This window comes from Myotis daubentonii, chromosome 7, assembly GCF_963259705.1.
Source record: "Myotis daubentonii chromosome 7, mMyoDau2.1, whole genome shotgun sequence".
Lineage (NCBI taxonomy): Eukaryota > Metazoa > Chordata > Mammalia > Chiroptera > Vespertilionidae > Myotis > Myotis daubentonii.
The window spans coordinates 26,557,227-26,572,000 of record NC_081846.1 but is presented as its reverse complement, the minus strand read 5'-3'; the positions used below and the strand labels follow the sequence as shown (position 1 = coordinate 26,572,000).

Genomic DNA, 14,774 nt, shown 5'->3' with positions numbered 1-14,774 from the left:
GTTGATTAAAAATATTTGCTAAGCCATTCTTGCAGGTAAATTAAATTAATTGGTAAGAGTTAAGTTACTTTTTGAACTTCATAACAAATTTTCTTGTTTTATTTTTATTTGTATTTAATACCATCCCCTAAGTAATGAAGCTGTTTAGCCCACTTACAAAGTCATTTCTTGACTTTGCACAGATTTATCTTTTGTAAAGTTTATATTTTTACATAGCACATCTTGACGCTTCTAAGAATACTGTTGCATGCTGACTTTGATCTCTCAGGTGTCTTGATGGATTAGGTGTCTTGGTGAAGCATTAGTTAAGGGGAAAAGGCAAATATTTTCCAAGATGGTAGTAGTAGTAATATCTGTGGCCTTGTACGGCCCAGCATCTTGTAGGCTGATGTTCTCTGTCGACTGAGAAAAGAGCCCTAGTTCAGGAGTAGCTATTTGCCAAAGGAGTTTTACCTGGACATCAGCTGGTTGTGGTCCCTTTTCTTGTAGAAGAGGAAGAAAGACTGCAGCTCTCCACCTCAGCTCCTAGAGACCTACTTATCCTAGTTTATGCTTTCAAAGTGGTACTTTTTAAAAAAAATCTAGCTTTTATAATTCTTCTTGGCAGGGAAGTTTTCTTATAAAAGCTATTCTATCAAAAAAAAAAGTTATTCAATTAAGAATAAAAGTGTAAATAAGTGAAATAACTTTGTGAGGTTGATGTTGCGTTACAGATAAGTACTTCTAAGTTGGTTTATCAAGCTAACTGCACAGATGAAATCAGATGCAAAAGCAGTCTGACTTTTTCCCAGCTCTGTGAAAACAGGAACAATGAAGTGGTCCTGTCATTGATTACTCTTTCTCATCACCACCACCCCCAGCACTGCCCCCCTGCTCTGGTCCACCTAGCTTCTGAAGATGCTTGCCCATTTCAGGTTAGCAACTCCTGAGAGATAACCAAAAATTGAGAAATTTAAAATGTAGCTTATCTCTTGTCCATCTCCAATAACAGGAAAAAAAAAATGTAGCTTATCTCTGTGGTGATGAAACTCGCATATCTTTATTCAGTCTGGTGTTTGACCCAGACATTGGGCTTTCAAACATGTTCTTCAGAACACTTTATATTTAAAATGCCTGCATTTTGACTTAAAAAGACAGATAGAAGCAGCCACCAACTTTTTTTGCTGAGCTCTCTTCAATAGATAAATGACAAATGTTGGATTCATACAGACTACATTTTGGCTAAAAAGCCTGAAATTAAAATATTTTTAGGTTATTTAATATTTTTTTCTCTTGGGATGATTTTATTTTATCTGTACTTTGAGATTGTATTGTAACAAAGAGAGGTTCCTATTAGAATCTGTTATGAAAATGCTATTGTGTATCCATCCACAGGCTGAATTCCTTCTAATTCAGTGCTAATAATCAATCAACAGATTTAACATGTTCATTTAGCAAATATTTTCACATATATCAAGTTTATTGTGAATATGTGCATGCATATATGTTTAACATGCACACATAAGTGGTGGGTGTATCATGTATAGCTTTTATTTTGCTTGATGGTAATCAATCATACATACCAGACATTTAATATAAATGTGTATTTAGTATTACTAATTTAAATAGCCACACTCAATTTTGTGGGGTTTCCCTTCTCCATTTTATTATCTCTCTGATACCCATTAAATTTCAGGGTTAGTATTATATGTCACTTATGTATAATCATTATATATACCTTGACAGTCTCCGTTTAAAAGGTGTAGCTTTTATCCTACGTCATCTGTATCTCCCTTATCTACAATCAACTTCCATGGAGTTAAATGTTCTAAGCTTTGCTCAAACACTTTAACCATCATATAGTCGTTAATGGTAGAGCGTGAGATCATATGAAGAATTCCTAACTCACATCTAGTATTTTCATATTCAGAAATTTATAATAATTGATATTTTCACTTTAGGAAAAATAGGCACTTTTCATATGACTCAATACTTCCACTCCTAGAAATCTATCCAAGAAAAATGAAAGCATATGTCCACAAAAAGGTTGTACCTAAATGTTCATAGCAACATTACTCATAGTAGACAAAAACTGGAAACAGCTGAAAATATCCTTCAGCTAATGTGAATGAATAAACTAAATGTGGTATATTCATACAATGGAATACTATTCAGCACTAACAAGGAATGAAATACTGAAACATGTTACAACCTTAGCAACTTTATGCTTAGTGAAAAATCAGACACCAAAGATCACATATTATATGATTTTAATTATGTAAAATATCTAGGAAAGGAAATTTATAGAAAGAGAGAGCAGGGGTACTGGAAGTGTGGATTGACTGCAAGTGGCTTGAAAGGTTTTGGGGAGGAGGGGGTGATAGAAATAGTGTAGGACTAGATTGTGGCAATGGTTACATAGCTATAAAAATTAACTGAATTATTGAGCTGTAGTCTTAAAATGAGTGAATTTTATAGCATATGAAATATACTGCAATAAAACCCAAAAGGGGGATATTTTTTTAAAAAATCACTCTAGCTATCTTAATTTACTCTGAAGATTACAGTATATGTGCCTTTTAATCTGACCTAATTTTTTTTACATTTCTCTTAGCCTAAATTAAGATTAATACTTAGTAATATGTTAAACTTACTAATATCATATATATATACATATACTGAGTGGCCAGATTATTATGACCACCTGACGTTTGTAGGCAAATTAGCTATAATTTCGCGCTGAAGTTGCTAGAGGGCCAGACCATTATAAATAGGGAAGCAGGTTGTTTATCACAACAGTAGAAGTGATTTTTTTCTGAAGATATGGGTAAACAACATGATTTAACAGCCTTTGAATGTGGGATGGAGATAGATATATACACACACACACACACACACACTGAGTGGCCAGATTATTATGACCACTCCATCAGTACTTCGTTGGGCCACCTTTTGCCTTTAATACTGCGGTGATTCTTCTTGGCATTGACTCCACGAGATGTTGAAAGGTGATGCGAGGAATCTGACACCATGCTGATGAATAGCACTGTCCAGTTCGGTGAGATTTGATGGTTGTGGAACCAGCTGCCTGATGGCTCTTTTAACTTTGTCCCACAAATGCTCAATTGGATTGAGATCTGGTGATTGTGGGGGCCACCTAAGCAAGGTAAAGTCTCCCTCATGTTCTTGAAACCACTCCTGCACAATACAAGCACCATGGCATGGCGCATTGTCTTGTTGGAAGAAGCCATCTCCATTGGGATACGTCATCAACATGATAGGATGAACTTGATCAGCAACATATTTAGGTATGTTGTGCTGTTCAGACATTGTCCCACACGAATTAAAAGGCCCAAATCATGCCAGGGAAACATGCCCCAAACCATAACACTGCCCCCACCAGCTTGAAGGGTTGTACTCATGCATGTGGGGTGCATGCTTACATGCTGTTTGTGCCAAATTCTCACTCTGCCATCTGCATGATGCAACTGGAAACGTGATTCATCGGACCACATGACTTTTTTCCAGTGCTCAACTGTCCAATCCTTGTGTTCCTGTGCGAATTGGAGACGTTTTAGCTTGGTAACTGCAGACAGCAAAGGTGTTTGAACAGGCCTTGGGCTTCCATATCCCATACGATGCAGTCTACGGCTAATTTGCCTACAAACATCAGGTGGTCATAATAATCTGGCCACTCAGTGTATATGCATACAAATTCTTTGGGTGATCTCTTCCCACCCATCCCCACCTCCACCTTCCCTCTGATATTTCACAGTCTGTTCCATGCTTCTGTATCTGGATTTATTTTGCTCATTAGTTTATTTTGTTCATTAGATTCCACATATGAGTGAGATCATGTGATACTTGTCTTTCTCTGACTGGCTTATTTCGCTTAGCATAATACTCTCCAGGTCCATCCATGCACAGTTACTATTCTTAAGAAAATCCCACGTTTATTGATTTGTGAATATTGTACCAACCTTTCATCCCTGGAATAAATCCCACTTGGTCAATGGCGTATGATCTTTTTAATATATTTCTGGATTAAATTTGCTAATATTTTGTTGAAGATTTTAGCATCTGTGTTCATCAGGGATATTGGCCTGTAGTTTTCTTTTCTTTGTAGTGTCTTTATCTGGTTTTGAAAATAGGATAATGCTGGCTTCGTAGAAAGAGCTGGAAGTGTTCCTTCCTTTTGGATTTTTTTGGAATAGTTTGAGGAGGATAGGTGTTAGTTCTTCTTTTAATGTTTGGTAAAACTCTCCTGTGAAGCTGTCGAGAACAGGGCATTTGTTTGCTGGGAGACTTTTTTTATTACTATTATTATTATTACTGATTCAGTTTTATCAGTACTTACCAGCCTATTCAGGTTTTCTGATTTTTCCTGCTTGAGTTTTGGAAGATTGTATTTTCCTAGGAATTTGTCCATTTCATCCACATTGTCCAGCTTGTTGGCATGTAGTTGTTCATAGTATCTTCTTATAATCCTTTGTTTATCTGTGGTGTTGGTTGTTACTTTGCCGGTTTCGTTTCTGATTTTATTTATTTGGGTCCTCTCTCTTTGTTTCTTAATGAGTCTGGCTAATGGATCATCAATCTTGTTTATCTTTTCAAAGAACCAGCTCTTGGTTTCATTGATTTTTTTGGTATTGTTTTTTAGCCTCTATATCATTTATTTCTTCTTTATTATTTCCTTTCTTCTACTTACTCTGGGTTATAGGGTTAAATGGTTTATTATTAATTTTTCTTGTTTTTTGAGGTAGGCCTATAGTGCTATGAACTTCCCTCTTAGGACTGCCTTTGCTGTGTCCCATGTATTTTGGGTTGTTGTGTATTCATTTTCATTTGTTTCCAGAAAGGTTTTGATTTCTTTCTTGATCTCATTGGAAAACCATTCATTGTTTTTAATAACATGTTTCCATGCGTTTGAATGTTTTTGAATGTTTTTACTATAGTTGATTACTAATTTTATTCCATTGTGATCCAAGAAGATGCTTGATATTATTTGAATCTTCTTGCATGTCCATACATGTGGTCTATCTTTGAGAATGACCCATGTGCACTTGAGAAGAATGTATATTCTGCAGCTTTGGGGTGAAATGTTCTATAAATGTCAATTAAATCCATCTGATCCAGTGTGTCCTTTAGAATCATTGTTTCCTTCTTAATTTTTGTCTGGAAGATCTATCCAGTGAAGTTAGTGACTGTACTATGACTAAATTGCTGTCAATCTCTCCCTTAAAGTTCTCTAGAAGTTATATATATTTAAGTGCTCCATTGTTGGGTACATATATGCTTCCCAGAGTTATATCCTCTTGTTGGATTGACCCTTTTAGTATTATGTAGTGATCTTTATTGTCTCTTGTGATGACCTTCATTTAGAAGTCTGTTTTGTCAGATATGAATATTGCTAACCCAGCTTGTTTTTCATTTCCATTTGCATGGAAAAAAATTTCCATCCCTTCACTCGCTTGCTTTGTGAGTCTTTTGTTCTAAGGTGGGTCTCTTGTAGGCAGCATGTAATTTGTTCATGTTTTTGTATCCATTCAACCACCCTGTGTCTTTTGATTGGAGCATTTGCATTTAAGGTTATTATTGACAGGTACTTATTTATCGTCATTTTTATTCTTTATGTCTGTTTCTCTATTCTCATTTCAGCAGTTTCTTTAGCATTTCTTACAGTACTGGTTTGGTGGTGATAAACTCATTTGCCTTTTTTATGTCTGGGAAGCTCTTTATTTCACCATCTATTTTGAATGATAGCCTTGCTGGATATAGAAAACTTGGTTTCAGATTCTTGCTTTTTATTACCTTGAATACTTCATGCCATTCCCTTTCTGGCAGTTACTGATGAAAAATCAGCTGACAGTCTTATGGGAGCTCCTTTGTAACAAATTGCTTTTCTCTTGCTACCTTGAAGATGATCTCTTTATCTTTAATTTTTTGGCATTTTAATTATGATGTGGCTGGGTATTTGCCTGTTTGGCTTCTTGTTTGGGAATCTCTGGGTCTCCTGAATTTGTGTGACTTTTTGCTTCATTAGGTTAGATTTGTGCCACTTTTTAAGGACAACTGGTTTTATACTGAAACGTGAGGCAGACCTGGATGACAGTTGCGAAGTTGGACTTGAAGGACATGAGTGTAAAGAGTAGTTTCAGTGCATAAGAAACAGTGAGAGCTATAAAATAGCAGGAAGGATGTGTTCAGAGGGAATTTTGGAATTTAAGATCTTGAGGATAGTGTGAAACCTGAGAACTTGTCGGAGAAGTTATCAATGAAAATTTCAAACTCACTGAAGTTGATTTCAGGACTTAAAAAAAATGTGAGCACCACAGATGCTAATAAAAGAGCAGTTTTCCTTTTATCCATTAGGTATGTACCATTATGTAAGATACGTAAAAGAAGATTGGAGGAATGATATATGAAGAGAGTAGTACTCATGGAGAATTTAGTAAAAATTGGTTGGAAGGTTAATCAATATCATTGTAGGTGCATTGCTAATATGTTAGAACTTTTGTTCATGTTCAGCTTGTAGCTTTGATGTTGCTTGTAATGACAGTGTTTCTTTTAAAAGAAAGGATACAAATTATTCTTATCTGTTTGTTGTACAGCTTCTAAAATTTATTAAATCTAAGTAATGTAGTACTTTGATAAATAAAACCTATCTAAAATGTAAAAAACAAACAAACAAACAGAAAAAAACACCACACATGTTAAAAGATCCATATGAAGTGGTTCTTAACTGTTTTTGGATTACAGGTGCCTTTAAGAATCTGGTGAAAGCTCTGAGCTTTGTTTCCAAAGTACTTATATATGAACAAACACAATGATTTTATAATTTTAGGAAGTTCACAGACCCACTAAAGCCCAGAGAAATCGTGTTTAAGAACAGAAGAGAATTCTATTACTAATTCCTTTGTGAATTAAAAACAGTAGTTGTTTCTGTGTATTTTGATGTAATACTGAATTTCAAAGAATGCCCAAAATTAGACTTTCATAGCCAATAGTTCTGGGTTACTTGTGCTCTATAGCAGGCAGTCGCCAACTGGTGGTCCGTGGACCACTGATGGTCCGTGAGGTCCAAAAAGTTGGGGACCACTGCTCTATAGTGAGAAACCTGTAATCAGTGTTGGTAAGAACTTGAACATAAGATGATTACTAGTAAGTAATCTGTTTAAAATGATAGTAACTGGAGGTGTTTTAATTATGTAATATTTAATGCTGCTCTGTTATAAGCCTTAGAGCCTTTTAATATTTACCAATAAGCAATCAACTTAAACCATTTGGATCTGTATTTCATTCAGCTCACAATTTTCATTCATAGAATATGATCTTCAAGTAGAGTATGTAATAAAGTAAGAACCATGTTTGAGCATGGTATGGCTTTGGGGAGAAAGAAAGATCTGATTACCTTTCTCCTCTGCTTTCTGCTTACTTGCCCCTCCCGGTGTGTGCTAGCTTTTTTCTCCCTTTTTTTTAGGGTAAATGGGCATCGTTTGTTTCAGTAACAATTGTAAATTGAAAAATCTTTTATATAACTTAGGAGGTAGTAGAATATTCCGTGTTGCTTAAGATAGCTTGAAGTGTTTTTCACCTGCAAAATTGACTACTTTGGGAATTTTATTTCCTTTACTATTGTAGCTTACAGTGATTATTATGTCTGCAAGAGAGCTACTCATGTTTTATGATTTTATTTTCACTGCAGGACCGTGTATATGTACAACAAAATAATGTGGAGAATGTCTACAATTTGGGATTAATTATTTTTCGAGATCAAGTTGTACGATATGGCTGTATTAGGGATCATCTACGACAAACATTATTGGATATGATTGCAAGAGAGCGGAAAGGAGAAGTTGTAGACCGGTATTAATCATCTTTTAACTCATTAGGTTTTGGTTTTTAGCAGTTATACCCTGAGAACCAATTTATTAAAATTTTATTAAAATGAAAGTTTGATTTTCTAGCACATTATGAAAATTCTCAAAAGCTTATATCACAGTTAACAAAGTTACATAGATGTTAACTTAAAAACACACTTCTATTTTTGTAAGAGACCATTTTAACCTTTAATTTGGTATACTTTTTCTTAAAGTAGTTCAGCCATAAGTCTTCCCATTTGATTTTCGTTGTCATTTTGTTTACATTTCACTGAAAATATTTTATTGGCGTTTTGGCTAGAAATGGAAATTTATTTGTGAGGAAGTGTGATCCCGGTCATACTTTTGCTGTAACCAGTACATGGCCTCCTCCTTGCTGACTGTGTGTTGAGCCCCAGTGCAACCTGAACTACATTTCTTGTCTGCAATGCTGAAACCTCGCCTACCTAGCACATAGAATTCCAGGCTGTAGATATCAGTGCTTGGGTCATTTATGATCCCCAGATCGATGTGTTCCTGGATCCCCAAACCAAAGTTTCCAATATCTGAGGAGTTATTTTGTAATTCGTATTCTCTCACCTTTAGACCTTTCTACAAGAGTTCTTTTGCCTTGTCCCCACAAAGTATGCAGTGGACGGCAATTTTTTTCCTTTGATTTTTCATGTATTTTTTATTCTTGCATTTTGTTCTTTTTCTGGCTGGGTGATAACATTTTTTCCCCCTTTGTCTTTTTCTTTAAGGGCTTTTGGCTAGCCTTTCTTGTTAACATATTTAAAGAAAAATGTTGAACATAGTCTAAACCAGCTAAGAAATACTACTATACTATTCTCATATTCCTTCTAATGATTACAGTGACACCAGCTCAAGTGGCTTGAAACATACAAGCCTGCTTTCTCTGCTTCTCTATTCAAAGCAGCTAATAGATGAAGACTTGTAAAGTTCTTTTTGTTTTTTGTTTTTTGTTTTTTAATCCTTACCCGAGGATATTTTTCCATTGATATTTAGGGAGAGTGGAAGGGAGAGGGAAAGACAGAGAAACATCGATGTGAGAGAAACAAATCAATTGGTTGCCTCCTGCTCGAGCCCTAACCAGGGCCAGGGAGGAGCCTGCAACCCAGGTAAATGCCCTTGACCAGAATCGAACCCGGGACCCTTTGGTCCGCAGGCCAATGCTGTATCCACTGAGTCAAATCGACTATGGCTGTAAAGTTTTTTATTTCCACATCGGTGCCTGGTCAGGATCGCCCAAAAGTCATTTGGTACAAAAATTTACAAGTCAAGCTGTGCAGCCTCCTTTCATCCTCACTGCTTCCTGATATAATAGCTTTTTTTATTCTGTGTTTTTAAATACATAGAACTATTTAGACATGACATCTTAAACATTTTTCTTTCAAATGTTTAAGTTATTGCTTGAGAACAACTTGAGATAAATACCTGTGCAGTCAAGGTACTGCTTTCCAATGAAAATTACTTTAAAACCTCATGTTGCAAAGAAGCTGCTTCTGGGAGATTGGTCACTGATTTAAAAAAAATATTCTGAAACTTTTTAGCTATTTCTGTTGTATTTTTTGTATGAGTCTTTGATGTAATTTGATTTTCAAGTGGTTGTAACTTCTTTTGACAGAGGCGCAATAAGAAATGCGTGCCAGATGTTAATGATTTTAGGTCTTGAAGGACGATCAGTCTATGAAGAAGATTTTGAGGCTCCTTTTTTGGAAATGTCTGCAGAATTTTTTCAGGTAAAAAATTATGTATCCATGAAGATATATAAATAAGTGCTCTTTTAAGATGTTCTTAAAGTTATTAAATGTGGTTACTAATTTGAACATTTTTGACCTTTTTTTACTGAGGCTCTTATGTTGCAAATTGTTTACCCACAAGTTACTATGCAGTGTATCACCAGTGAAGTTTCACTATACAGGCTTTTGATAATATAAGTAACTAGTAAAATAAATGTAGGAAAGTGCATGATTCCATAGTGCATATATGTCTTCAAGACTATAGGTCAGTAAATACAATTGATATACATTTGCAGCATTATATACAACCCAAAACCAACTAAATTGCTGAAAGCAAAGCTAAATTATTACTAATTTATAATGAAACTAGAGGCCTAGCACATGAAATTCGTGCACAGGTATGGTCCCTAGTCCTGGCCTGCAATCGGCCATCTTCCCCAGCTGCCCGAAGTTGGCCCTGCTCCCCGCCACCACCCACCCCCGGTTCCCCATTTGCCATTGGGCGATCAGAGCCTGATGGCCAGGGGGAGAGGGACCGAGAGGTCGGCCATTCTGCCTGCTCCCCGGCCCCGCCCCCTGCCACCACTAACCCCAGCTCCCCGTTTGCCATTGGGTGATTGGAGCCTGCTGGCCAGGGAAAGGGACCAAGAGGTGATCAGTGTGCCTCATAGTGACTGGTCGAGCGGTCATTCTGGTTGTTCTGCCATTAGGGTCAATTTGCATATTACCCTTTTATTATATAGAATGATGATAATAATAACTGAGTACTATGACAGATAGAAGACAGTATTTATAAGGTAATGATGATAGCCAGGGATTATTAAGATGATCTCACCAAGATTTTTGTTTGGTGTGTTAATGTACGTTCTTAGAAATTTGATTATTTTCAAGGACTAAGAATACTTTTTGTTAAGATAGTATGAAGTGGTATTAAATTTATCTATAGTTCATATCAACATGTCTTTTATTATGTAATTCTTAGATATATTCATTAATCCTACTTTCAAATAAGTTTAAATCATTTGGGTTAACATTTATAATTTAGTGGAACCTCTATAAGGTTGGTGTTAGCAGGCAAGATTGATGATAGTTATTTAAAAGCTCCATTTCTCCAACTTCAGTATATATACTCCTTTGAGCCTGAGAGTCAGGGTGGCAGGAGGACTTCAGTAATTAACAGTATGCCAGCAAAACTATATGATAAACATGATGATTCCTTCTAGGCATAACTTTAAATTAAAACAGATCAAAGAAGAATTTGCCACTCTCACTTTGAGTCAGATGCTTTATTCTGGCATGTGTTTACTTTTGCCGCTATTTGGAGTACATTGGCAGTATTTGAAAAACACTGCTCAAGGATAATGTATTAATTCAGTTTTATGTAAATAATGCTTTAAAGTATATAACGCAGACTGTATGATCATGTGTAATACACTATATAAAGTATTAATAGTGCTTATTATATTTAGTTTGATTTTTGATACACACTGTAGAAATATAGTTAAAAGCAGAAACACATTTTGCTTGTGTTTTTAAAGAATCATGCTTCCTATTTGCAGATGGAAAGCCAGAAATTTTTAGCAGAAAACAGTGCTTCAGTATATATAAAGAAAGTAGAAGCTAGAATTAATGAAGAAATAGAACGGGTGATGCACTGCCTTGATAAATCAACTGAAGAGCCTATTGTAAAAGTGGTGGAGAGGGAACTTATTTCCAAGCACATGAAAACTATAGTAGAAATGGAGAATTCTGGGCTAGTACATATGTTGAAAAATGGAAAGACAGAAGGTAAGTCTTAGCAGTTGGAAAAATCCTTATAGTTCTACCAAGTTCTCAGTATTTTTAAATTTTTCTCTAAGATAATGTCAGTTTTTAAAAAGTAGTTTATATCACTAATTTAGTTGTTACTTCGGTAAGATTTAATGGTAAAGCTTTGCATTTATTACTGAGGATTTTAGATGTTTCTAGTGAAGTGACTTTTTTCTCTCTTTCATCTTAAGTCTCCTCACTTTGTGTTTTTCTTTACCCAGAAGATAAATGTAATACTGGTGAGGACAACAAGCTCCTCATCTATTCCTGTACTTTGGTGTTATATACTAGAGGGCTTGGACTCTATTCCCAAATATTGTCCTGTAGTTTTTGTGATTGTTTTAAAATCTGAAGTTCCAATCTTAAAATTTTTGTAGGCTTTCCTATGGGAGTTAGTTGTGATAAAGTTTCCAAAAATGGCCGAAACCGGTTTGGCTCAGTGGATAGAGCGTCGGCTTGCGGACTGAAAGGTCCCAGGTTCGATTCCGGTCAAGGGCATGTACCTGGGTTGCGGGCACATCCCCAGTAGGAGATGTGCAGGAGGCAGCTGATCGATGTTTCTCTCTCATCGATGTTTCTAACTCTCTATCTCTCTCCCTTCCTCTCTGTAAAATATCAATAAAATATATTTTAAAAAAAAAAAGTTTCCAAAAATGCAAAAATAGGTGTCTTTCCTGTTGGTGTATTTAAATAAATTAGTTCATTGGTTTTGGGGGACTCTGAAGTTGTAGACTAAAAAAGGAGAAGGGAGAATTGCATAAAAGTAAAAATAGAAATTTTGAGATAACTGTAGCATTTACCCATTTTGGCTATTTACCTTTATTTTTTTGAAAACAGTATTTTGTGACAACTGTAGCATTTCCTTGTGTGGGCTATTTACCTTTATTTTCCTGAAAACAGTATTTTGTGACAAGTACCCAAGAAGAAATAAGGAATCAGTTATGTTGTCCTCACTCTTAATTTTTGAACATTTGCTTTAAAACTCTGACTTTATAAATAAATCACTGACATGATATTGAAAAATAAATCTGGTACTTACTCTTCTTTTCTCCTGCTTCTTAGATGAAGTTTTGGCAATGTTTTAGCCACATACTCCTTATAGATGAAATACATATTGCCTGTTTGGGGTAATGAGCTATAGGTGAAATACATATTGCTATTTGGGGTAATGACCTAGGTAGGGAATGAAAAGAAGGATTTTTATGTGAAAAATTTTAAAGAAAGGAGGATATAAGAAAATGGAAAAGAAACATGATGAGAAGAGAGGTTGTTCCATGCCTCCTTCAATGGAATCTTGGCTTTGTGTTTTGAAATGGGTATATTTGTAAACGTGTAATAAGTTTCTGAAAAGTTCTATATAACTTTGTAGATTTTATTAAAGCCAAAAAAGTTGCATTTTAAAAAACCCTCTGGTAAACATTTTTCTAAAAGCAACAGAACAAAAATTAGTTTATGTATGTTTGTCATGTTTTCTACAATAAGCTACTCCTGCATGTCTCAGGTCTAAGTAGGGTTAGCAGACTTTCTTGTATAGGAGCAGGCAGTAAATATTTTAGGTGTGTGGGCCATACAGTAAACTACTCATCTCTACTGCATATTGAGAAAGTAGGCGTAGACAGTATTACAAAAGAATAAGCTTGACTGTTTCTGTAAAACTTCATTTGATTTATTTTTATATGCTGTACAAAAAGACGATGGGCTGTATTTGTATTTGGTCTATGGACTACAGTTTGATAACTCCTGATGTAAATGGTCCCTGGCAGATTTGGACTTTATGAAAAGCATTTTCCCTATTTAAACAAAATCAGAATCCAAAAATTTTCTAATGTGCTGTTTAGCCATTGAATTAATTCTTTCTTATCTACCTTGAGAACCTGGGAGGGGGGAGATTAAATGGGTTGAAGATTAGAGGCTATGAAATGTTTGATGGAGAGATTGTTAGTCATGCCTGAATTATAGTATCTCTATAACCTGGAGACTTCAGTTAAAAGCATCAATTATGCCTGACACATGGCAAGTGCTTAAGTACAGGAATGAAGAAATACCACAATAGCTACTTACCATATATAAGCAACTATCTGTGATTCTAAATTAAATTGTAAAAATCTGGTTTCAGTTTTCCTGACTTCCCACTAGAAACCTAATTGTGCAATATCTTAATTTTTGCTAGACTCTGCTCGTGATCATTTTGTCGAGAATAGGTCAGGGTCACGGCTTTACCATTATGAAGCCAAATGTCTCATAAGTCAGAAAGTGAAAAATAGTTTTCCCACCGTAAGTGGAGGATGAAAAGGATTGACTGATTATCAGATGCAGATAGTGCTGTGAAGTTCAAATGGCATCTCATTTTGATATTTAATTTTGAATGCCAAGTGTTTTTATTTTCTCATTTATATCCTCTACTATACCATATATTTGTATACAGTGAAAGATAATGAAATGTATTAATTTACATACAGTTAACTATATAGCATATAATTAAGTAAAACTGTGACAGCATAGGAACAAAACAGATAAGTTGGGAACTGTTGTGTTAGAAATATCTGATATGCCAAATTTACTGTAGTATATATCCATACTGTTGAATTTGTAATAACCTATTTTCAACATGAGAAATTTGGTTGTATGCTAAATGAGAAAAACTGTAAGCTTTGTTCAGTGTAGGTTACTTTAGATTTATATTATTGATAAAAACATTTTTAAATAAAATTTGTTTTTGCAAGTCACTGAAACAAATTTTAGAAGCCCTTTTTATAAAATTTGCTTGTAAGTATTTTAAAAATACATACAACTTTAGTTTTAGGATCTAAATTTCTCTTGTAAATATAGACTAGCCTAGGTAAATTATTATGGTCTGTTTGCCAAATATAGCCCACCACCAGTTTGGTGGGGGAAAATTTTTTTAAAAGAATATGTTTCATTACACAGAACATTATATATATTTTAGATTTAAAAACTAAGGTTTTATTGAAACGTAGTTATGCCCATTTATTGCTTATGGCTTCTTTCTTGCACAATGGCAAAATTGAATAGCAACAGAAACCATATGTGGCTCACAATCTAAAATATTTACTATTTGGCACTTGACAGAAAAAATAATCTCAGTGTCTAATCTAGAAACAGCTTGTTTTAACTCCATTTTCAAAAGTTCTTGATTATAAAACTTTTTTGGTTTTGTTGTAAAGTTCTAATATGATAGTCTCCCTATAAGTTCTTATTTCAAAAAACATTAGACATTTGGAAAAGCAGTATTTCAACTCTACATTTTAATCCGTGAAAATGATATAAAAAAATGGACAGAGTCTAAAGTTTTCATTCTGAGATAACCCAATTTTTAAAATATAGATACTGGCTTTAAGACATCACC

General features: G+C 34.9%; 1 protein-coding gene across 4 annotated transcripts in view; it reads left to right on the top strand.

Annotated features, from left to right (window-relative positions):
* Window positions 1-14,774, top strand: part of CUL3 (cullin 3) — a 108,206-nt gene that overhangs the window by 69,898 nt on the left and 23,534 nt on the right. For 3 of the 4 annotated variants that reach the window (XM_059703329.1, XM_059703328.1, XM_059703330.1), the window contains 3 exons: window positions 7,685-7,845; window positions 9,484-9,598; window positions 11,158-11,386. In XM_059703329.1, the coding sequence (XP_059559312.1) occupies window positions 7,685-7,845; window positions 9,484-9,598; window positions 11,158-11,386 (505 nt within the window). The remainder of the gene's footprint in view (window positions 1-7,684; window positions 7,846-9,483; window positions 9,599-11,157; window positions 11,387-14,774) is intronic. The other variant, XM_059703331.1, reaches the window with a different exon arrangement.